The sequence below is a fragment of the Phyllostomus discolor genome, chromosome 8 (assembly GCF_004126475.2).
Source record: "Phyllostomus discolor isolate MPI-MPIP mPhyDis1 chromosome 8, mPhyDis1.pri.v3, whole genome shotgun sequence".
NCBI classification, from domain to species: Eukaryota; Metazoa; Chordata; class Mammalia; order Chiroptera; family Phyllostomidae; genus Phyllostomus; species Phyllostomus discolor.
The window spans coordinates 109,060,007-109,085,795 of NC_040910.2; the positions used below are offsets into that span (position 1 = coordinate 109,060,007).

A 25,789-nucleotide genomic window follows, 5' to 3' on the forward strand; every position below is an offset into this window, starting at 1 on the left:
GATGTCATATATAATTCTACTGCACCATAAAATAAATAAATCCTGCCATCTTTTAATATGTTTTTATGCTTTATTCACTTTCAGCTAGTAATTCCTGTACTGCTACTGCAACACCAAAATAAGTAAGAATAATTAAATATGTGAGTTGTGATAGATTACACAGTGTGCAGGTACAGGCTGCCCTAAGACGGCCGTGTCATCGCGGGCATCACTTCTGGTTTGAAAAAGGGCCCCATCAGGCAGTGCGGCAGAGGGCCAGGGCCAACCCCAGGCGCTGCACGCTTGAGAAATCCGGGAGCAAAGGCACACACGGACACAAAACCGAGTGTGTGACAAAGACGACGTTTCCTAACAGTAAAGACAACGTGTTTTTCTGGTGTTGGACTTCCACACTCGTATTTCACAAAAATTACTTCCACTTACGAGTGAGGGTGCGCTTTCGCCCTGCAGGGCGAGGTCCCACCCACTGAGCCACACTGGTCAGGACTGTGTCTTACCTTGATCCCTAAAAATCTGAAATACTAAACATCATAGAACAGAAAACTAAGAAGTGAAGAATTCCTGGTACTAACTTATTGCCTTAATCTCTCTCAAATAACATCACTTGGTTTTACTTAGAAGACTAAAAAAGGCCAGGGCTTGTTCATCTCCTCCTTAAAGAAGCAAGTATATACTATAACAATATACAGTTTTATTGTTTTATTAATTTTTCAAAAATATTTTATTTTTAGAGAGGAGAAGGGAGAGAGAAAAAGAGGGAGAGAAACATCCATGTGTGGTTGCCTCTCGCACACCCCCTACTGGGGGCCTGGCCCACGACCCAGGCATGTGCCCTGACTGGGAATGGAACCGACGACCCTGTGGTTCACAGGCCTGAGCCACACCAGCCAGGGCTAAGTGTATACAATTTTAATTTGTCGATCATGCCTCAATAAAGGAAGGAGAAAAGTAAAATCTATTAAAAAAAACAAACAAGTAGAAATAGACAAAAGTTCCTGAAAACAAGTACAATGGGATTATTTTTTCAGTGCTATTTACTGACACTACAGCTTACTGCTTAATCTTTAACCTAACCAACTCAGTACAACAAAATTATATATTCTTTTCACCTAAGGATTCTTATAGCAACATAGAAACATATATATTTACAGTCACGATAAAAATACAAGTGCAACTCTTAAAGACACCTTGAACTTTCAAATAGGCCTTGTTCTCTTAGCTAAGAACTAAACTAAAATTAACTTTTTGTCATTTGCCATAACTCTGAGACGGGCCGCACACTGAGAAAGGGGGAGGTGCCCTGAAAGAAAGCGGCAGCTCAGTCTCCGGCCGCACAGAAAGTCTCCACCATGCCCTCGCTGGCTCTGCCCCGTCCCGGAGGGTCGCCTCTCCCGCCTGCCTCCTAACTGTTCGGGCTGGGCCACCCTTTCCAACCGAGAACTTTCGTGATTGAAAGAGTCCTAGGAAAAGTTCTGAGGGCAATCCAGAGCAACCCGAGATAAGGAGGCGCTAGGCGGAAGGCAGGATTCTTGAAGGCCGATCTTAAGTCTCCCGAGGAAGTTCATTCCTCACTCGCTCCCCTGGCGGCGCCCTGTGAGCCGAAGGAAGACGGAAAGCCACCAGCAGCTCATCTTTCCCAGACTACGGGCGACTCCGCGGTTAGCCCCGACAGACGGCACTGACTGTCTCTGGAACGCAGGTGCTTTGAGAGCCCTTTCCAGTTAGTCGGGGGACAGGGTGTTTTCTCCAGCTTTAAATGGGGTAAAATTGTATATGACTCTGCAGAGCTCTGTCAGAGAGGTCGGTGTGGCAATGACGGTCCGGCAGTGACAAGCTCAAAATGACTCTCACGCTACCCAAACCTCTCTGGAAGCTGTCTACCTTAACGGTAAGTAGTTGGCTAGACCTCAACAACAAAAAGAAAAGGTGTGCAGATGAAGTTTGGTGACTGAAACATATGTAATGTACCAAGATCCAACGAACAGACTTCCCCATTTGTCAAACGGGGCGACGGAAGAGTACCAATACCTGAAGCAGCCGAGCCGGCAGAGCCCGGACGAGAAACCGGCATTGACTTACTTCTGACGGCAGCCGCTAGTCTCCTAGACGCGCTACCGGTGTTAACGTCATGAAGCAGCACTGCCTTGAACAAAACCTGGAAGGCCAGCCAGGAACCTGGCTTTCCTAAGTGCTTCTCTGACAGCGTCCGTCTCCTTCTGTTCCCGGGAAGTACCAAGTACCGGTCATACCGTACAACTATTTTAGCACCCTTGGGAAGTCACAGGGCTGCCCAACCCTCTGCCACTACGTGGAACTGCAAAGAGTCAAGTAGCAAGAACAAAGACGGAGCTCTGAATCCAAAACAAAGTGAACAGCGGCCACCGTTAATTTCAACAAATCTCCGACGGAGGAGAAACAAGTGGAGGACTGGTGCCTGATGAAGCAGGGCCATGTAAATTGTGGCCCAGAATCCCTATTAGAAAGCTACGACCAAGCGAGAAACAATGTGCCCTCTAACGCCAGGGAGCACGTCGAGAAGACTTTGAAGCAAAGGCCACCTTACTGTCCTGCAGCAGAAACCTGCCGGCCGACAGCTCTGCCGTGTGCACAGAAGCCCTGATGACTTATCTCGGCTAAACATAAACAGACCGCACTGAATTATATACATGTCGTACACCTCAATGAAAAACCGTGCATAGAGCCCTGACCCGTGTGGCTCTTGGTTGGGTGTCATCCTACAAAGCGAAAGGTTACCAGTTCGATTCCTGGTCAGGGCACATGCCTGGATGACGAGTTTGATCCCAGGTTGGCATGCGTCTGAGAAGCAACTGACCAATGTTTCTCTCACACACTGATGTTTCTCTCCCTCTCTTCCCCCCTCTCTAAAAATAAATAAACAGAATCTTAAAAAACAATACAAAACTGTGTATAATAGACATGTAATTATCACCACAATTCTCCTGATAATTAAATTCAAACTGCAGAAACTAAATAAGAAAACTGTAATTCATATCCTCAGGGACTCGAGAAGCTACTAGAACCACAGAGAAAGGCACGCAGTGAAAAGGCAGCAATAACAGGAACGGACAATGAAGAGAGGCTGGGTGAGATGGCGGCTGTGGGAGGCCAAGGGAGCACCAGGCAGACGGGAGCGAGCCGGAGCACAGAGGACTGGGGGAGAGCGGGCCCAGGGCAGGGAGAGGTTCACACACTCGGTGTTACGCTGGAAACGCTGAGAGACGACTGGGGTGCGGTGAAGGCACACCGTGCAAGAAAGAAAGGAAGGCCGTTACAGAAATCCCAGGAAGAACAGGTCTCAATGAGAAAATATATAATCACTTGCTCTGAATGGGCCCTACACATTTAGTCACAGTGTGCACAGTAAGTTTTGTAAGCCTGCTGTTGACAGCACAAGAAACACACGTGTATCATCTCGGTTCACAAAGAGTCAGCCCAGGGGCAAAGAGGCTCGTGACGTCACCACACGGAGAACAGGAGAGGCGCGGAGCAGGAAAGGTGGGGCGCAGAAGCTGAGCTGCGCATCGCACGGCAGGAAGTCAGCGCGTTTACAACCGGTGAGTCAATGAATAACGGCACAAGCCCATCTTTCAGAGAGAGATATGGGAATATCTAAAGAGCAGCAAAGACCAGAAACATGATTTAAATGGTTCCCTCGGGGAAGAGAAGAACCAGGGATGGCTGCCTTCCACTAAAAATTCTTGAGCATTTCAACTATGAGCTTTGTTACTGTGATGACCTTTAAAAATTATTTCACGGAAAGGCGCGAAGAGAGCAGCCCGACCCCTGCACCCCGACCCCGCCGGACACTTGCCTCCACCTTGATGGCGCAGCGCCCGATGGCCCGCACGGCCTTGCGGACGAAGTCGACGTCCACCTCCGTGGCGTACTCCTTCAGCTCGGCCAGCACCTGTGAGAGACGCGGGGGGGGCAAGCATTACGGACCCTCCAAGCAGCAGCTCGGCGGCCTGGCTTCTTCTGATCGCCAGACCTGAAGGCCCAGGGCTCTGTACACTGGGGCCCACGCGGAGTCCGACCTGGGCGATGTTGGCCTGGGACGCCAGGCGGATCATGATGTCCAGCTTCTCCAGCTTCACGTAGATGGGGTCGTTGTACTTCACGAAGAAGACTTTGATTTCCTGCTTCAAGATTTCAGGCCTGCGACACACACAGAAACACAAGACGGGGGGGGGGGGGGGGGGGGGGGCGGTGAGGCGGTGACTGGCATCTCCTTCCGAGCCTCTATCCACATCTACCCCAGGCCGCTTCCCTCTCCTCCCACTCCAGCCCGCACAGGAACGGGTGCACCAGCTTCCCCAACACGCCTCTCTTCCAATCCGTCCCACGGGCAGACCAGCTTGGTCCTGACGCGTGGGGCACGCACACACGGTCAAGAGCTGCCGTGAGAACCGCAGCCCGGCCCCACACGGAAGCCTGAACCTCGCCAACCGGGCACCAGCTGGTCTGCCACTGGGAGACCCGGGAGAGCAGACCGCACTGCGGGGGAGCGGCCGGCACCGGTGCAGGAGCGCTCCCAAATCGACCAAGTGGTCGGCCACACGACATCCTCCCTCTCGTGCATTAGAAAGAGTTCAACGCCGGCCCCTTTAGCATTGGTATTATTAAGCGTAAACCTCCAAACACTTGACACTCGGCGATCCATTCCCCACCTTTTCTGAACGATCAGGTTGATGTTCCGCAGGGCGACGTACTGCACCTCCGGCTCCCCGGACAGCAGGGTGACGAGCGGAGGGGCCAGCTTCTTCAGCAGCATGCTGTAGTAGTCCGAGTCCTTGGGCAGCAGCTCCAGGAACTTCATCAGGACCTTCACGGCCGAGAGCACCACGGCCGAGTTGGCGTGGGACAGCCGGGGCGTCACCCGCTCACAGATGCTGCGGGACAGAGAAGGGAGACCGGGGCCTGCGGCGTGAGTTCTCCGCTCGGCCCCGTCTGCAGGCAGCGGGTCGGAGTCCCGGGGCCCAGGTGTGAGTTAGAGAAGCGGTTAGAAAGGTCAGAGCTCCGTGCGTAAGTAAAAGTGGGGACCCAGTGCTGCAGAAGCCTCGCTCCCAGCAAACCACGGGCAGAGCAGGGGCCTCGGGAGCCTCTGGGAAACCGGCAACAAGGGACGTTCGGACCGGAAGGAAACCAGCCAACACCCAAAACACGTGAAGCGCACACCATGTACCTTCCGGTTTTAGAGTCCTCTCTGTCTCCCCACATCATGCAGGGCTGCCTGCCTCACAGCCCACCTCTCCTCAACCCACGGGGAGTCAGGTTGCGCATTCTGAGAGTTGCTTCGTATTGAGAGATACCGACCAACCTCGGGAAGGTTTCACCGATAAGATGCAGGAGGAGGGGGGCTGACAGGGACCACGGCCCAACCCTTGGCCCTCAGGATAGTAGGGGAAGCCCTGAGAGGGTGTTTGTTTTTCAACAATGGAACACCACCGCAATATTCTCCCAACCTCTCTCGCTTCTCCCACACCTGTCACCTGCACTACAATGCCTCATGAAACCCTGAATATTCAGTTATCTGTGGAGGGGTCTTCAGAAATTAACCTAACTTTGATTGCTCCTGGCAATGGAAGTGGTTACGGACTGCGTTCAGTGAAAGCTATAGGAGAAGCAGGCTGCGTTTCTCTCCTTCCCTCCTGCGTCTGCTCGGCTGATGCTCTGACCTCCTCCAGGACTTCATACAGGCGCCACCTTCTCCGAGGGGCCCTCCCTGACCGCCCTCCAACAAAACACAACCCACCCCAAACGTCCAGCACATCTCAGATCTCTCCCCGACTTTCTCCTTCTCATCCACATGCACCACCTGACATGTTCTACACCACACAACCGTGTATCACACACGTTACAGATCTGTACTTCTGCCCCAGCCCTCAGAACGGGGTTTCGGCGAGGGCTGTGGTCTGTCTGCCCACAGCCACATCCCCAGGGCCCGGACGGTGCCCGGCACACAACACGGGCTCGGTAGGGCTTGGTAAGCACTTCCCGGGGTGACAGCGACCAACAGGAAATAGATTCCACGTCAAGTTCCTTCCAGGAGACATCCGTACTTTCAGTGCTGGAGAGACACTACCAGTGCGAACCTGAGCTGAGTCCAGAGGGAACAGCACCCGGGCAAGCAAGGACCACTCACGCTCTCGCAGCCTGAGCCTCCGCCGGGCAGGGAAGGCTCCGACCCGCCACACCGAAGCGCCCTGCACTGAAGGGCCGACGTCCCTTCAGAGGCACCTGGCCCGGCGCACACCTCTACACACAGGCTTCTCCGTAAAACTGGCAGTGGCGACGTCAACTCTATAAACGAACATGTATGCACATGTATACGGAATTTAATAGCCAATTTCTGATAGCCAAAGAAAATCTGTAACACCACAATGGTAAAGGGCTGAGCAGAACTGTCCAGGTGTGCCTCCCAAAATCTCCCAATTCAGACTGACGCGACTGCTGTAGCTAGTGGAAGACACCGTGTATTTTGCTGGCTCCAACACTTTCTGTGGCACTGAATTATGGGTATAGCTCAAGTCATAGTTAGTATTAGGCCAATTACTGGGTATCTAATAGAATGACAAGTTTGTTACTACAGTGAGAGACGCTCAAAAACCTTTGTCACAAGGCCAAGAGCTGCTGGACGGGAGATGAGACTGTGGTGAGGAAGATCTCAGGGCAGCACAACTACGCTGTTCAGACAGGAAAGGAAAAAAATACATCTCTTAGGAAAGAGCTGTTTCTGCAGGGTTACTCCACTACCTAAAATGTTTCTAAATCCAGTGAGCAAATACCCTGGGGACAGAAACATCCATCCCACAAACCACTGATCTTCCGCAGCACGACAGACTGTTATTCCAATACAGACGCCAGAACTTGCTGACCCACCGAGACCCCCAGGCACCGCCCAGGAGACCGCACTCACCTCTGAGCCTCCCGGTCGTCCTTCGGGTTGTAATTGGACAGGCAGTCCAGGATGAAGATCTGGCCCCACTCCGTGCACTCGTTCAGGGCTGTCAGCAGCTTGTTGATGTTCTGTGGATTCAGGTCGAGTAAGTTGCTGTTTGGGTGAGATTCGCTGATCTCAGATAACGCTGCCACGGCATTAGCCACCACCTGGGAGAGAAGCAGACGCGACCTGCATTTACCCGGGCCGGCACACGTGCACGCAAACACCGAACCTGCTCTGGACCACAGAGCTCAACTCGCAACCATTCCTGCGTATCTTACCCAGCCAACTGGAAACACACAAAGCGCTTTCAAAACACTCTCGTGTATTAAACCACCAGTGACGGCACACGCAGCTCCCTGGGGGTCGGGCGACCCAGCATTCAAACAATTCACATGGAGCGGAAAGGCCCACATAGCTTACTATTGAAACATGAACAATTTTAATAGTGCTCAAAACTATCAATAGAATCTAGAATCAAGACACATGAACAGCTAAAAACGGCAGTGATGTTTCAATATGAAACACGTGATACCGCACAGGTCTGAAGAGTAAGAAAATTTGAGCTGGAAACACTGGATCCCTCCTATCTGATGTTGGGAGAGCTCATAACCTGTGAAATTTAGTTCCTCATCTGAAAACCAAGGATAATTTAATATACCTCACAGATTAGCTTTAGTTTAAGGGTAAAATCAGATGACACATGTACAAATTCCTTCTATAAAACCTTATGCAAAACAGCCCTGGCAGGTGTGGCTCAGTTAATTGGAGCATCAGCCCCATAACTGAAGGGTTGTAGGTTCGATCCCCAGTCCGGGCACGTATGATCCCTGGACTGGGAGCCTATGGGAGGCAGCCAATGTTTCTCTCTCCCTCCCTCCCTCTCTAAAAGCAATGAAAAAATGTCCTTGGGTGAGGGGGAAAAAAACTTACACAAAATAAAGATGGTAAAATTACCATAATTCATCAGTTGCAGTTTTTCACATTAACATCTCTGAAACTGGGATGCATTTTATTATCTGTGGCACACCGTTTTAATGTAAAGTATTTTTCTTTCCAGGTAATACATAAAATAATAAAGCATCTTAACCCTGGCCTGATAGCTCAGTTGGTTGGAGCCACACCAAGGTTACAAGTTCGATCCCCAGTCAGGGCGCATACGTGAAGTCAACCACTGAATGCATAAATAAGCGGAACAACAAAGAGATGTGTGTGTGCCTCTCTCTCTCTTTCTCTCCCTCCTTCCCTTTCTCTCTAAAATCAATAAAAAATTTTAAATCTTAAAAAAAGGTTTTAAAAAATAAAGCATCTTAGAATCAAAGGCATTTTATAATCAATGAATACAGTATCTCAATGTATCTTTCCAGGCAATAGGATAAATAAAAAATTGCTACCAAATAAAGTATCCTCACTTACAGATCTGGGAATTCGTATTAGTTGCAAGAAAAAAGGTAAACACTGTACCAAACTACACATTATTTCTAACATAACAAATCTACAACCATGAAGGTTTATAAAGTACTTTAAGACTTGCAAACACACCCACCAAAATAAAGAAAAACTACATGATGGCCCTGTACAAGTAAACTTAAAAACCACACTTCGCAGGGAGGCTCCCAGTTGCTACTAAAATTAGCAGGCCAGCTCCCTACAAACACTCTGTGAGTACACAGGAGGTGCTACAGGTGACGGCAGCGTCAGGAATCACACGAACTGAAAAGATTCTCAAAAATGCCAGGTCACTGTTAGTTCTTACTGAAGTCCCTGGCTACACGTTTGACTCCTCTCCTTCCGCTTGCAAGAGAAGAAACGTAATGCGCATGACTTAGCTACTGATATTAATATCCACGTTATCTGGGTCGTCTGTAGATTATGCCAGCATGTGATTTTACCTAGAAGATAAAAATCTGGAGAATATGACTTAATCAAATAATACACCTGCGACAATTATCCTTTATTATGTTATGGATAATGATGCCACAAATGGAATCATCTTCATCTAAAATCTAGTGATTAAAACAAAAATTCCAAGATGAAAAATCAAAGACTCAGGCGGCACACATGATTAAGGATACAACCTCTTATTATCAGCGAAACAAGCCGGGAAGAGTCACCTGCTGCACGGCGGCAGGTATGAGGCTCTTTTCTTGCTTAAGTTTTGTTTGCTGCCGCCACCGTCCAGCACGGGATTCGGTGAAGAGTAAAAGGCCTGACGAGTGAAATGACACCCCCTCCATCATCTCAGCGCTCCACACAGAGGGAAGAGATATTTATTTCCCGTGGATCACACACTCAACAGACCCAATGGCAGCAGAAAGGATCAAAACGCCGCGGACGAGCAGGGGCCCGTTTCCGTCCACTGCGGCCGACAGATGCCCGGTGCTGGTTCCAGGGCCCGGAACCAGCAGCCTGCCGCAGCTCACCGTTTCTGCCAGCGAGATCCTTCCGATGTTAAAAATAAAGTTAAATATAAGATGTGTTCATAGGAAATGGAGAAAAAGGGCAAGCATTGGGGGAAGTAAAAACCTTGGGGAGAAAAGAGACAGAAGGATGCTGAACAGGATGAACAATTAGAATTCTTCTGTCACTGTCATAGGCAATTAGAAATGAAACCAAGTGTATAACACAGCTAATGAAGTATATGCGCTAGTGGTAAAACAGGCAATTTCCACTTACTATCACATTAAAATAAAAAAAGGAATAGGGAAAAGTCAGTCTAATTAAAAGATCCAGCGAGATCAGATAGTAAGATTGTTCAGAAAGACTTGCACTGAGAAAAGATGTCACTGGTCACCAAGCCAGTGACCGGCCGACCAGAGGAGAGAGACCCCCCAGGACAAAACTGTGCTGTTCTTCTAAACTTCCCCGGAGCTCCTCCTATTCCGCCTTTCCACTGACATCGCCTGACTGTCACGCTCCAAGTGCCACGTTTTCGGAACCGCACCGAGGGGGGCCTGCCCACAGGGACTGCTGCTCCGAGTTCTCCTGGCCAGGAAGCCAACCTGGTGTAGCGGACACTGAACATGAGCTAGACATGCTGACTCTAAAGCAGACCAACAAAAAGACTGGGTTTACTTCGTCTTCCCAGAGAGCCTTCTCCAAACAATAATTCAGTATCACAAGAGAACAAACGTGACCCCGCAGTAGCCCCTCCATTTACTGGTCCATCAAAACAAAGGCTGTATCGCCTTCATTTGAAACACCACATGAACATTTTTCATGAATTTGAACTGATACATGTGACATATTTCCCTCTAGAAAATAGGCATTTCTCTTAGGAAACACTACCACAAAGAGAACAATGGCCTTTTAACTATAATCTCAGAAAAATTGTAGTTCCCCAGAAAGATGGGTTTTTCAAGGAAGTTTTGTTTTAAAAAGTAGATTTATATATAGGGTTTCTTGTGTTTTCTCAGTACTTTAGCTGGCTTATGAAAAGTTGGAATCTAAAAAAAAACAACAACAACAACAACAAAAAAACCCAAAAGGAAAAAAGTTGACATCTAGGCTACAATACATCCATATCGTCCAAAAATTTTTTTGAAATTCACCTTGCTTGCCAATTGTGGTAAGTTTTACTCTTTGGGGACCGCGCCTAAACAGCCCTCCTCCCCTCCCCACTGCACCCAGACCTGCTGTGGTACGTCTGCTTTGCAGTGCAGATGTTACAAATGCGCATGCGCGCACACAGAGAGATACAGGTAAAATCATAGTCAACACTAGACAAATCTTTCTCTGCCTGAAATACAGACTTCTATTCAGTCTGATAGTTCCATACAGACCCTTGGAATCTGCTGCTTTTTTTTTAAGGTAAGCAACTTGTATTTGGCTCACCCGATACTACACCTAGTAGACCGAGTTGCACAAAGAGATGAAAGACAGCAACAGGTAAGATCCACTCAACACGGACTGTGGCCCATCAATCCTCACAGCAGTTCTGAGTTGGCTGCTAGCAAAATCCACCTGTTACAGGTAAGCAGCAGGCTTTTTAAAGGAGTTTATAAATACGGGGTTAGAGAAAGTCAGTGACTTGCTTAGTCAGCACAGCCAGAAAAAGATAGGGCTTGAACACGAACTCAAGTTTTGGCTCTGATTCCAGTGCCTGAGCACGAATCTTTCTGCACGCAGCACTCAGGGGAGTGCCAAGAGCCGTGGACTTCAAGTGCAGGACGGGAAACAAAGCTCAGCGTGGGGAGAGGACACCACAGCCAAAACCTCATTTCCAGGCGAAGGCGACACTCGGCTCCGTACAAGGAGGAAAACGCACCCTTCTCCTCCCTACAGCTCAGAGACCACCGCACCATGGCAGCACTGGAAGGGCCAACATTGGCTATCTGGCTATAAGATCTGATTTAGAAGCCCCCCTACTTGCACGGGAAATTCTGTGCACGCCAGCCTGGCCTCCCTTTCTCAGACAAAGAGCAAGCTGCAGTGGAGGCTGTGATTAGACTGGAAATGGCCCTGCCCGAGCGCTGCGGAGGGAACCTAGACACACAATGGGAACGCCGTGCCCCAGACAGCAGCTCCTTTATGAGAAACCCCTCACATAGTCCGCCCCCGCGCCCCCGCCCCGTCTCTCTGAATGATTTCCATTCTGCATTCTAGTTCACTGATTTTCACAGCCCCAGAGCCCAAGGAAGATAGCGCTTTCCAACAGAGTGACTCCCCCTATTAACTAAATTACTGCTTAGAGGACTTCCATTTCCAGCAATGACCTTCAAGGTCGCACACGCTGATGAGATTAATGCCTCGGTTTTCCCATTCAATTTGCAATCCTTTTGGCAGGTGCCCCTGAGGACTCAAATACAGTGAAAGCAGCAGAACTGCCCAACACTATTAGTATGAAATATATGGGTGGTTTACATAATGCCATCCTCCTAGAAACCAGCACTACGGAAGCTGGCTTTCTCCTTCAGGGAGTTGCCTCAAGTCACACGTTAAAGAGCAGGGCAAGACGTTCCTTGTTCAAAGCACGTTTCCATCATTATCATCTCCTTAAGGACACGGTGACCATACGGTGCCAGGTAATTTCCCCCTCAAGTAAAACCAGAGCTCACGCTACAATGTCACAGCGTGGCCACCTGTGTTGCATTCTATTACGTTCTGTTTTCCCCCCACCTTCTTCCCCGGAATGAGGAAGTTGAGTCAACGCTTATCATTATGGCAAGGAAGTTTAAATTCATTGTAGCAATTAAGACTTACAAATGTCGCCCTGGCTGGCGAGCGCGGGCTGGGAACCAGAGTGTCCCAGGTTCGATTCCCAGCCAGGGTACATGCCTGGGTTGCAGGCCATGACCCCCAGCAACCGCACATTGATGCTTCTCTCTCTCTCTCTCCCTCCCTCCCTCCCTTCCCTCTCTAAAAATGAATAAATAAAATCTTTAAAAAAAAAGACTTACAAAAGTCTCAATAAAATTCATTACTTAAAAGTGGCTTAAAATGTAACCTGACAAAATGCAAATATTTCCAAAGCCAAAACACTACAAATGAATGTCAAGAAACAGACAAAAAGGCAGTCCTAAGAATCATAGTTACTTGGCCCACAAATCCTAAAATTACACTAACGCATGCTGCAACATGAATAAAACAAAAAAATTATCCCACCACTCACCTCCCTTCTGGAAGTCACTCCCTGCAAATTTAAGCCTCACGACCACCTTAAAGGGGACACTAAGGAATGAACAAGCCCTGGCTGGGGTGGCTCAGTGGGCTGAGCGCTGGCCTGCGAACCTCAGAAGTCTCCAGTTTGATTCCTGGTCAGGGCACATGCCTGGGTTGCAGGCCGGGGACCCTTGGGAGCATGCGAGAGGCACCCGATTGATGTATCTTTTTCTCCCTCTCTCTAAAAAATAATTTTTAAAAAAGATTTTATTTATTTATTTTTTTTAGAGATGGAAAGGGGGAGAGAGAGAGAGAGAGAGAGAGGGAGAAACATCAATGTGCAGTTGCTGGGGGCCGTGGCCTGCAACCCAGGCATGTGCCCTGACTGGGAATCGAACCTGCGACACTTAAAAAAATAAAACCTTAAAAAAAAAAAAAAGAAAGAAATGAACGAGCCATGAGCTTTTATGTCCACTGCTGAAGTACCATGCACAACAGGTGCATCCAGCTTTCAGGATGCTGTTGATGAAAACTGCTTTGAAGGCATATTCCTGAACAACCACCTCTGTGAACTAATTCCGCAGTGATGTGAGAACAACACTGTGAACAGGCTCAGGGGCCTTGGTCGCTAAGCTGCCCTCAGATTACATAATAATCGCCTGGCTTTGTATGAGGTATAGAAAATAAAAACTCTTAAAAAACTTGCCATGTGAAGACAGCCCCCTAAACTCGTGACGGCCCAGCAGCACAGTCAGCATACAGCACAGCACACACACCTTTCCTGTTCACAGGGGACTCCAGACCTGGAAAATTTTAGCTTAAGGTACACAGTTTTGAGTCTAGCAAGTAATGTGTATGTTAAAGCTTTTGTTTCAGAAACTACAGATAAGGCCCATCCTGGCTCCTGGGGAAAACAGCTGACCTCCTGGGGCACTGACAGATTAATGCCTGGGGCCGCACCTTTGTTCCAGGGAGAGGCAGACGACCACCCCTCCCCCTTGGGATCAGCTAACTGCCCAGGACAGGAATGTTGCAGTTTCTGAATCTCAAAGCCCTCACCGCACCTTGTTTGTCCTCCCCCACCCCCTTATAAAAGATCTGGCCAGGAAAGAGAAGGGAAGATGGTTTGTTAAGGTATGAACCCGCCATCTTCTCGGATCTCCGGCCATCTGAATAAAGTGCCCATAAAAGATTCAATCGCTGTGATTGCTTATTGGATTTGGTAGTGACAGGCAGCCGGAACGCTGGTGTCTTTTCCAATTACATTGTTACTAAGGACACACACTACACCAGGCGCATGTTAACTGCTCTGCAAGCCTCGGCCCTCCCTGTGCCAGGAGCTCTGTCCATACCTCCGTGTTCCAGATGAGGACACCGAGAAGGCCAGGGAGACCACACAGCAAGAAATGGCAGAACCAGGGTGCAAACCTGCGTGTACCTGGTTCCAGAGCCCAAGCTTTAACCGCTGCACTGTGTATAGTTCCAGGGGCAGGGGGCACATTTCACAGTCACAAAGTTCTTTTCTGCAGATAAGATGCTTTAAAACAGAGTGAGGGAGCTCTTTATAAAAGGAAGTAATTAAATGCAATTTGCTATCCTGGATTAAATCCTGGAATAGCAAAAAAAGGACATTTGTGCTGAAACTCGTGAAATTCAAATAAAGTCTACACCCCAGTTAACAGGAATGTACCAACGCTAAAGCCTCGCTTCCACAAATGTGCCGACAAATGCACCACGGTTATGTCGGAAATTAACATTCAATGAAACTGAGGAAAAAAGGACATGGGAATTTCCTGTACTGTCTGTCTTGGCAACTTTTCCATAAACCTAAAATTATTCTCTTCCAAAGTGAGCTTATTAAAAAAAAAGTTGGTAATAATCTATAAAATAAAAACACACAATGCATTAAAAAATGAGGATACATTGAAAAAGATTTCCACAAAATTTATTACAAAGAGGAACAAAACCCATTGTTTCCTCTGTAAACAGAGACAGGCAAGCATTCAGACCGACCCTCGGGAAGTCCAAGAGGTGTGGCCGTTCCCAGAGCTGCCTCCAGGGTCGGCAGGGGCTCCACACCCCAATCCTGCAGCAATCAGTGGCAGCTCCTCCTCAGTCCCAACACAGCCGAGTGGGGCCGGGGAGCCCAGAGGCAGCCGGAGCGCACCGTCTCTTACAACACTCTCACCAAGCGCCTAGCACGCACCACACCGACACTCGCACACACGCGCCAAACTCAGCCGCTCCGGCCCTCCCTTTACAGACCTCCGGCGTGGAGAGCGCTGTGTGTTCTTCATGAACCAACCACAAAAACGGGAGTATTCTAACGTCTAAATAAAAATTACAAATATCAGAAAGCACGTCACATTAGGTCTGTTCCTCAAGAAAAGCCACTTGTGTGTCAGGCACTAAAAACTGTTAACATTTCATGTTTAACATAATCCAGTATAGGCAATACTACCTCCATTTTACAGATAGGAAAACTGAAGCTCTTCTTATTTATTATTTTTTAAAATCTTCACTCGAGGACATTTACTGATTTGAGAGAGAGACAGAGGAGGGGGCAGGGAGGGAGAGAGCCACACAGAAACATCCATGTGAGAAATTTTGATTGGCTGCCTCCTGCATGTGCCCCAATCAGGGATCGAACCTGCAACCTAGCTAGGTATGTGCCCTGACCGGGGGTCAAACTGTGTGCAAACTTTCAGTGTATGGGGTGATGCTTCAGGCAGCAGTCACCCGGTCAGGGCTGAAGCTCCCTTCAATCGACTTGCTCCAGGCCACGTTTCTAGTGAGGAGCCGACCTAGGACTCCAAACAGCAGCCACTCTGGCCCTAAGGGCTACATGCCATTTCCATAACCCGGACTGCCACCACCTCAGCACTGCTGACATTCTGGAACAGATGACTCCTTGCTGCAAGGGGCTGTCCTGGGCACTGCAGGATGTTGAACGCACCCCTGGATTCTGCCTACCAGATGCCAGTAGCACCCCGCTCATCAGTGTCCACACGCAAAAGTATGTGCAGACGTTGCCAAATATCCGCTGGGAAGCAAACCGCCCCCAGCAGAGAACTGCTGCCATAACCCCATGCCGTCTCTGCGTGCTATCGCACAGTGAAAACGCTCGCTTTTGGGGGAAGAAAAATGCTTTTCATAAAACAGCTTTGCAGAGTAAGTTCAAATGAAAAGAGGCTAGCAGTTTAACTGGTACCTTTGCTCAAGGCTACACCGGTGCAAGCTGGCGCTGCTTGTAAGGGCATGCTGCTTGTGCAGAAGAGCCCTCAACAAATGGGAAGACCCGTTTCCCACGAATTCGGGAGTCTGTGCTTTGACAGAGAGAACCGGGCGATGGAAGAGAAGCGCCCCGCAGGCAGCTCTCAGAGATGGAGGCAGAACCGAGGAGGGCCAGCACACAGAAGGGCGAGGTCCCTCAGCCGTGGGGACGTGGGAGAACGGGACCCACACACAGCAGGCCCAGCACACGCACGAGGCTGTCGGAAGGGTCCGGGCTGGCAGTTCTGGCGTCAAATGTTAGCTTACGTTGGACCACCTCAGAACGCCTCTCAGACAGAAATGAAAACCCATAAATAATAAACAGAGAAAATCCTAATGCTCAGGCAAAAACTGCAAAATAGTCACCACCACTCAAAAGCACATGTTTCTTACAGATACAAACTTGGAGGGAATCTTTTCAATCCTGACATCAGGGGAGTTCTTTTCCTACAGCTCCAGAGTGTCTCCTCACTCTAAATTTGGTGTTACTTTCAAAATGATGGACCAAGAGAATCTGCATCTGGAAATAAGTTGAGGTCTGACTCCCTCAGAAGACATTTTACTTCGAGTTTGTGCCAACAGTGAACTTGTGCATCAACACTATGGTCGTCACGGCAACTGCTGCCAGGGCAGGCAGCCGAACCAGGCCCTTTGCCAGGGGCCTGCATGCAGCGGCTCAGGGCTCAGGCAGCCCTCACAGACTCTCAGCGGAGTCTGGTGCCCCTCACCGCACAGGGGAAGGGGAAGGAGGCTCCGGGGGTGGAGCCAGGGCTTCACGCCGTGAGAATTTTTACTTCAAAGTTTATCTTTTCTCTTTTAAATAGTATCTCACTGAAAACCAGCCCTAAAGTATAAATGGTAAAACAACTGCAGGAAAATGAGGTGTGCAATCACCCAAAACAGAGAATGAAAATGTAATTTCACTACTTGTAGCCAGGTACACTACCCCCAGGAACCGGCCTGGAGGTCAGCATGACCGCAAGAGCATTCAGACCTTATCACCAGTGTACCCTGAGATTTCAAAGTCATTTCTGCAGAAGCTCTGACGCTCTGACATCTGGGACGCCCTTCTGCAGGGAGCTGCACAGAAACTACGGAGACAGAATCCCTGGAAGCATTGGCTTCTCGCGCTCGTCCCAGTGCCTGCTGGTGCAGTGCTGCCCCCGTGCGGAGCAACTGCTGAAAACGGTGGATTACAATTTCCTCTTAGGAGCAGAAACAAGGGACTCCTACCCGTCGTCAGAATTAAGAGGATTTAAAGATTTCCATATTAATACAGTTCTCAGGTAAAAGCCTTTGTATATTCAGATTTTTGAGAAAACGGAGACAGTTCTAAACGTCTCTGTGAGCGTGCACGTATTTAAACTGTACTGTGTCTATACATCCAGGAGGACAGTGACGAGCAATGGGTGCGGGGACGCAGGACCGGTCAGATCCTGGCCACGTCCCCACTGACTCACACTCTGGGATGATTCTCTCCATCCGAGGACAAGGCCCCGCCTGGCCCCGCCTTTCCTTAACCTGCGTCGGGTCCAGTTTTCTTAATCTCCCGTCGCCCCCACTCAGGGACCTCCACCCCTGGTCGCAGCAGGCTGTAATAATAATCATTTAATCTGGAGATGGCAAATGGGTCCATTTTATTTATTTTGTTGCTCTAACTCTCAGTGGATGAGAATTCTCACAATAAAAAGTATAAATAAATAAACGGCATGCACTCACTACTTGAGTGCACAGACTAGATGAAGAAGCCAGCTCTTCCTCTACAATGAAAACTCTGAATAAATCAGACAGATTAGGTTCATCCCAGAATCACTCCATCCTCTCGACTGATCTGTGTCAAGATCTCCGAGTGCTACTCGGGGGGAAAACGAAAACAAAAAACCAAGACGGCTTCAGTGAGCCCCCGGGTAGGCCCTACCCCTGACCGTGGAAGTTTCTGGGTTCTGCTCTTAAGACTTTACATTAGTACAGAGACGCCTCCCCCCGCCCCCGGGCAAACCACCCCCTGATGGAACTGCCTGGGGCTGGCACTCGTCTTCACTTCGCTCAGAGCCACGTTCTCAGTTCTCAGCCCTGCTGGACGTGCAGCAGGTTTCTGCAGGGAATGTGCTACCTGCTCCTTGGGGTGCCCAAAACGTGGTGTGTGGGGCCTGCTGCTTGTCACCTATCTCCCCACTTGTCAAGTAGAAAATTTCAATGAATTAAACCAAGGAAAACCAGTCTGGGCCTACCAGTTATAGCAACAGACATGTATTGTTTTACCAATAAAAACATAACTAAAAATTTTAAATCCTTGTACAGTTAACCATTTTTTAGCCTATCATTATCTTCTAGTTCATAATTTTTCAACTAGTAAATGAATATCCTTCCCACTTGCACATAATTAGCATTAAAAAAAAAAAGAAAATTTCAAAAGCTGTTGCTCAGAATAACAGGATGAATCAAAAGCAGTGCCCAAACCACAGCTTGGTGCCAGCTCAACGTTCTATAAAATAGATATTTCTTCATGGAATTTTTAAAAAGAGCCACATGGTACTGCTTGAAGGAGAAAAGGCAAGGTGGAATCAAAATTCTTTCTTCTTTTTTAAGATTTTATTCACTTATTTTTGGAGAGGGGGAAGGGAGAAAGAGAGAGAGAAACATTGATTGGGTGCCTCTCACACGTCCCCTGAACTCACAACCCACGCATGTGCCCTGACTGGGAATCGAACCAGTGACCTTTCACTCTGGCTCTGCAGAACGAGCCCCAACCTGCAGAGCCCCATCAGTCCGGGCGGATTCAGAATTCTAATTCTGAGAGGTGCTACCTGTTAGGGGTCACAGGTTAAGCACACAGGCATCCACAGCCACTTCTATGCCTAGGGGGTGGTAGAAGGATTCCTGATGGTAGCTCGTACCGCAGTACCTTAAAAAGGTGGTTTGCTTCAACCTTGGACCTTGATACTAAACCTAAAGGACAATGAACAGGAGCCAAGACTATCCAAACAACAGTATGAACCAAACGAAATGTCAAAGCAAAGATCGGAGCAGGGAATTTGCAAGTGAGAGACAATGGCTACTATTTCATGGCAAATCCCAACTCTCTATCTCAAAAAGTTCAAAACAAAATACTCCGAGGTCACATACCCACTCATTAACTCACAGCATCATTCACCTCCCAGAAAAGCCTGCGTCGGGGAGGACGGGCAGAGAAAGCGGCCCCGCCCCTCCGCCCCCGCGCGATGGCACTCAGAGCTCTCGGTGCAGTGAGTGCCAGGGCCCGGCAGAGCCAACACACCGCTGGGGCTCGGCTCGCCTCTCATTACACGGGCAAAGGTTAAAATGTCAAGAGAAAGAAACGGTCCCAAAACGGTGAGGTGTTAAGTTACGTTCTGGCTGCCAAACATTTAAAACAGAATCCAGTTCGCTAAAAAGATTCTTGTCCTGGAATTCTCCAGGAGAAGAATGCATTACGTTACTTAGGCAATACAGAGAATTGATTCAGTTTCTATTCCCGCACCACCAGAAAACACCACAAACCTCTATCTGAAGAAAGAAGCTTGAAAAGTCTGACATAAACTTAAGGTAAAAACCTCCTTAAGGAAATGAAAGGACTGGTTTTCAAAGCCAGCGATTTCCTACCATTTCTACTTCATGGCACACACAAACGAATTACTAAAATTCCGCGGCACACCAAAAATGCCTTTTGCTGATCTGACAAAAAAAAATAGGTGTAATTTTTATTTATTCACACTGGACAGCTATCGTTGTGTTGGCTGCTGTCATTTTAAAAAAAGCTGGCAGTCTACGGCAAGGGAGGTCGGTGCTCCTGATTACACATCAGACAGTCTGGCGGCACGCCACCAGTTGAAAACCGCTTTCTCAGCCGACACGGGGTAAACGCGATACGCAGGTTCACCCGACACCCCCGTGTGTCAGCCCTCGGCTCCACCTCAGACACACCTGGGGCGTGAGACCGACAAGCTGCGGGGCACGGGGAAGTCACGCTTCCCGCAGCTAACCTACGGTTCGATGCCCCAAAGGCAAGAACCATTTTAAACACGCTTTTTAGAGTAGCCCATTTTAAACACTGTTCTCGTCACAAAAGCAAAAGCGTATTACCATTGGGTTTGAATCCGCTATGAGGTCCCGCAGGGAATCCAGGAACCCCTGGTCTTCCACCATCTGGGCATTGATGTCGTGGAGCTTGGCCACGCAGACCGCCGCTGTTTTCCGAACGTAGGGGTCTTCGTCCTTCAAGCACTTGCGGAGGGGCTCACAGAGATACTCTGTGATCTTGTCCACCCGGATGCACCCCATGGTTCTGACCGCCAGGGCCCGAATCAGAGGGTTGGGATCTTCACAGTCCTACAAAAAACAACCCTTGACAACTGCAGGCGGACACGGTGACGGAAAGGAGACAGTCGGGTCTGCATGAGCCATGGGAGAACAGTTTACTAATGCAGGCCTCCGGTTCCAGTCTCCGCCAGAACCCAAACCCCCCACGCTGCTCTGTTCCTGGTACAGACCTTAGAGGCCACGAGAGCCCCATTCACCTGCCTTATACACGCAGCGAAGGAACGGGTTAGCCCCCAGACTGAGCAAAAGCCTAGTGAGCTGGAGTTACCACCCCCATGGCCGTTAGTACACCCGCCCTAAAAACACAAAAGGCCTGTGGGCTTGTATCCCGGTGCAGGAAAAATGAGGAATCGGAAAGATGAGCCCCAAATAGCAAGCGGGGGAGGAAAAGGGCTTGGCCTACAGAGAAGAAAGCAAAAGAGAACAGGAGGCTGGTGTGGGCCTGACAGAAGCAAGTCCCTCCTTCACTGGCAAGTGCTCCTCCGAGTCCCACACACAACACTTAGTGAGAAGGAACACTCCCTGAACTGCCCCACTCTGAAAATGTCTTTACATATTATAAACCCGTATGGGTGCAGCTAGCCTATGAGGCAGGCTGTCTATCAAGCCGTGGAGAGAAAAAATGAAATGTTCTTTGATACTGTACAATGTAGCTGAACAGGAAAAGAACAAAATTCCCTAAGAAGAAAGTATAATGGTTACTTTTTGGAAACAGTTTAATAGAAGCAAACTTTAGAAATGCTATGTCTTTTTTTTAAAAAGTGCAAATGAAATTTCAGGTAGAAAAAAATTAGTAAAAAAACATTAATAGGAACACCCTTATTTTTATGTTCCTCAAATCTAATAAGCAAAAATTTGACTAGACATTCAATAATATTAAGAAATTTGTTTTAATGGTCAAATTTTTAAGACGTGAAAATGGCACTGTGGTTATCTTTTAGAAGGAAACCTTATTCTGACAAATATAAGAGTGAAAAGATTTTTCAGCCTTATGATGTTTGGGATTTGCTTTAAAATTACCCACTAGGAGAAGGGAGAAGGGTCGGGAAGCATGCACAGGGAGTGTGAATCAAACTAGCCTGAGCATGAGTCGGTAACTACTGGAACTGCAAGATGGGTATTTTGAGTATTCCTTCTACTTGCATACGTTTCAAATTTTCCATAATAAAAAAATTAATCAAATGTAGGCTCTATTAAGTAATGCAAAATAGAAGCAGTACCCCCGTAGCAGTTTCCACTACTTCTGACCTGTAAGCGTAATTTCTACAAAGATAAAACAGGCTACTGGCACTTCAATAACACGCCCACGCTATGTCAGCCGTGCAAGTCTCTGTGAGCCTCTGCCGGCTCACGGGACAGTGAGGTTCCACCTGGCCTCCCTCTCCCACCTGGGAGACGCACAGAGCCCGGCTAACAGAGGGCTCGCCACGTGGTCCGAGCCGGATGACCGGCGCTGGCACACAGGACGCCTGAGACACGAGCACTCCCGGTCACTGCCAGTGCTCCTCTCCAGGGGCCCTCTCTCGGGGCAGGGGTGCTCATCTGCCACGCAGACATGAACCGCACCGAGGCACTCCTGAGAAGGCGACTGGAAGCGGGAGAGACCGGTGCGGGGTCTCGGAGGTTACCTTCACGAAGCTGTTGACAGCCATGATGGCCATGTCCGGCTGACTCTTGGCATAGTTCATCAGGTAGAGATACACAAGCTTCTTCAGCTCCAGGTTGTCGGTCTGCATGCAGTTCACTACGTCTGGGAAGAGGGAGCTGAGGGCAGAGGGGAAGAGAGAAAGGGGACGTGAACAGACGTTGGTGCCACCTGGTAGACGAAACACAAAATAACCTTATCCACAAAGTGGTCTGATGCAAGGACCAATGTCCCCACAGTGGTATTATGACAGAAACGAATCACCAAAGGATTCGCAGTGCTGATCCCAAGAAGGTCGCTAACACTAAACTTTTTTAAATGTCACCGTGAGAGTTTTCAAACAAAAGGAGAGAAAGCAATATAACGAACCCCCTGCATCTACGGCCCCAAACCCCCTACATCTACAGCCGCCGAAAACACACCCCGACACGGCCCCGCCTCCTTTCAGACCCCGCCCTGGTCCGTGCCCCAAGAGCTGCTCTGCAGCTCTTCCAAACGAACCCCAGACACCGTATCATTTCATGCACAATCTTTCAGGGGCTTTTAAAAATTGCTATTGTTATCATTCAAAAAACGAACAGCAATTCTTCATGTCAATTCATCAGGGCTTCGAAGCCCTGCAGCTGCTACGCTCTCTCTGCTCATTACTCGTCCACCGCCCTGCACCGCGGGAGCCCGTGCGGCTGGCCCTCTCCTCCCCACAGCCCCCCGGCCTGCGGGCAGAACGAAACGCTCCCTTCAGGCTCATCCTGTGCATCTCTGGTCCCACAGCCGGACTCCACCATTTCCCTGGGACATCATGAGACCTCTTTAGTGGAATTTATTCACACGTTCAGACAAGTGAAATTTCGGTGCACGTAAATATAAAAGGAGTTTATACTCTTCCCAAGTTCAAGTCATTTCACAGTTTACTGTTCTCCTATGAGGCCAGCAAAAAGAAATTGTGTTTCCATTCACAAAGTAGCACCATTAGCTTGAAAGGGTTGAGCTTGTCAGATTTAAAGTGTAAGTTGCATTTTAAAAAAACACAGGTTAATTGTAATTTTATGGGAAGTTACCAATTAGGGAACTTACCTTAGGGAAGTTAACCTTTCCCTAAGCCATTCTCAAAGTACCTTACAAGTTAAATACTTCCAAATATCTTACTACCAGTACAGAAGAAGCAAATGTCAGTGTTATTTCTACGGAAAATTAAGAGACATAATTGGTCACTTGGTGTAGCTCCCACAAAACATATAGAAACAACATATAAAAATAGAAACTGTTTACAAAAGGAAGATGGACTGCAAAGCCAAAGAATCCACCCTGTCGCCAGTAACCAATGACCTCCGCCCTGGAAGGGAAACTGCTTGACTGACTGGCAGGTGCGTCCCCCGTGCAGCTTCGCGTACACGCAGACAATCAGTAAGTGCCAGTGACATCCCCCAGAATGAGGGCTCTTCCCACTTCCTAGGGGAACAGCTCAGGTGAAAAACAACTGCAAAACAAGCACATAAACCTGAGACACTAACCACAGGAAATTCAAGACCCTAAATAATTTAACTCCGAATACCCGCACAAGATCAAGAAGATCTTGGTCAGAACAGTCCGAGTTCTAGCGGTCAAGTCTACTGAGAACCAAAGCATAAAGCTGGAAACCTGAGCTTTCCCAGAGAGAAGCCACTCGTCACCGACGGCACGCCATGTGGCCAGTCCCCACTGAGGTGTGAGGTACACGTGAGACGCTCGGAATGAAAAATATACTGTAAAGTACCTCAGTAATAATTTTATGTTGATTTTTTGCTGAAATATTACTATTCTGGGTTTACTGGGTAAAATAAAAGATATTATTAAAATCAATTTCATCCATTTTTTACTTTAATTTTTAAGGTGGCTACCAGGAAGTTTAAAATCGCATGTGTGGCTCACACGCCATTTCTACTGGACGGCGCTTGGCTTGCGGTCACGCGCAGTGGAGACTGCAACACAACCTGCGAGCGGCTAACCTCCACTCCCTGGGCTTTTTGGAGCCATCTTTCTGGCAGCACAAATCCCACCTCCCACGAGAAGGATTCGTCACCTTCTTCTAGTTATATAGCCCGCTCTTTTGGAGAACTCTTATTGCCTTTAACATATACATTCTAACACCTACTTACCTAATTGTATTTTATTATTAAGGCTAAAAGACACCTGCAATCCTTTTGTCTGGATTATGGTATCTGGCATCGTGCAAGGCACAAAATAAACCACCAATTAATAAATTAACAAATAGCATTTACCAAGCATAAAAAAGGGAAACCCCCCAAAGAGTTGTAAGTTTCCTGTAGAACACGGAAACAAACACGAAAGCCTAAAGAATACTGACAGTAACAGTCCGTTTGCCCCCATGCGCTCAACCACATGTATCTGGTCCTCGGCGAAAACCGCCCTCCGGTGGCCGGTCCTGGGTCAGCCAACCACAGCCTGCGGGCCAGACGGGGCCCAGCACCCAGTTCTGCCTGAGCAGTGAGCTAACAGTGGTTTTTACATGTGAGCATTTTACAGCTTATTTGACAACAGAAAGAACACTTACTCTGAACCCCAATTCAACAAATTGTAACCCCCCCAAAAGAACCCCAACTTTTTCGTAGACATGCAGTACAAAAAAAAAACTATACTTAATTATATGCTGAATTTTGTCAACAAAATATTTGTGGAAATTTTTTTCTCTCATTATGTCATTACCTACACAGTAACCTCAATGTTTTGCCTCTTGGCCTGCTAAGCCTAAGGTGTTTGCTAGCTTGCCCTTCAAGAAAAGTCTGCTGCCCTCGGAGACGGAGGTCACGTCACGGTGTGTGAAGACCCAGCCGTGCTCACTCGCTAACAAACGAAACCACCACCACCACCACCACCTGCCCAGCCCAGCCCGCCTGCAGCCCAGGAAGACCCCGAGTCACTTCCTCCCGTCTCCGTCTCCGCGCGAGCTCCCAACCGCTCAGGGAAGCTGCTCTCACCCTGCGGGTCTCACGACCCCCAAGAAAGTCCTGAGCTCCCCAGAGCGGTTCTGTTCATGTGCGTTATATAACTACCGAATGGAGAAATTTTAGAAATATTAACCCATTTAGAATAACAATACATTTCACAGTAACAAATACCATTCTAAAGTAAACATCTACTTTTTTTTTTAAAAGAGATGACATTGTTTTACAATTTCGAAAATCTCTCTGATGTCTAGTTTGATCAAAGATAGCTGGATTCTCGTCTGCTCTGGCACTCAACCCGCTGCAGAATATTATGTTGGTTAAAGTGTAAGAAAAAAAAATCCAGCTTCACACACGTACATAAACTGGAAAAGGAAGAAGTATTTTAGTAGCTTTTTCATATAACTATGGACCCTCCTTATTTTTTAGTTCACAGATGGAAGTTTCTTAAGAGTTGGCTACAGCATGCAGGTTGCATTAAAATCTTCTCACTCGTCATTTATTTCGAGTGGGCCTTTTACCCACGCCTAACTTGGTGCCATGAGCACTGGCCACCTGCAAACACAGTGCCACGAGCCGTGCAGGCCCCCGAGGTCGTTACAGAGGAGCAAACGCTCACCGCCCCCCCCCCCGCGCCCCAACTTCGCCACCCGTCTCACCGGAGACGCTGCGAGGCTGTCAAGCTCGTGACAGGAGATACAAGTTTTCCAACACTCTAATTTTCACTCTGAAGCTTAAATTTATCTAATGTCATTTTTTCCCCCTCGAAGTAACGGGTTCACTTTGTTCGTCTTTGATAAACTGTCTCCCAAACACTGAAGTGTGGTTAACGGTAATTTGTCTGTCAATCACGGTTTCATATGGAATCGGTGTTCCCAATTCGACGCTCGTGCGTGGGTTTTTTTCCCCCCAATTCAACCATCACTCTTTGCTATGCAGCAGAAGTGTGTTATGCATAATTCCCGCCATACAGAATATTAAAAAGGATCAAGTGTTTAAAATAAAGTACACTTGAACGCTTCGTGACGA

General features: G+C 48.3%; 1 protein-coding gene across 3 annotated transcripts in view; it reads right to left on the reverse strand.

The window, feature by feature from the left end:
* AP2B1 (adaptor related protein complex 2 subunit beta 1) overlaps positions 1–25,789 on the reverse strand; it is a 97,174-nt gene that overhangs the window by 60,411 nt on the left and 10,974 nt on the right. For all 3 annotated transcript variants that reach the window (XM_028520122.2, XM_036034062.1, XM_036034061.1), the window contains 6 exons: positions 21,802–21,937; positions 19,937–20,182; positions 6,938–7,128; positions 4,689–4,910; positions 4,056–4,176; positions 3,833–3,928 (listed from right to left, as the gene is read on the reverse strand). In XM_028520122.2, coding sequence (XP_028375923.1) covers positions 3,833–3,928; positions 4,056–4,176; positions 4,689–4,910; positions 6,938–7,128; positions 19,937–20,182; positions 21,802–21,937 — 1,012 coding nt within the window. The remainder of the gene's footprint in view (positions 1–3,832; positions 3,929–4,055; positions 4,177–4,688; positions 4,911–6,937; positions 7,129–19,936; positions 20,183–21,801; positions 21,938–25,789) is intronic.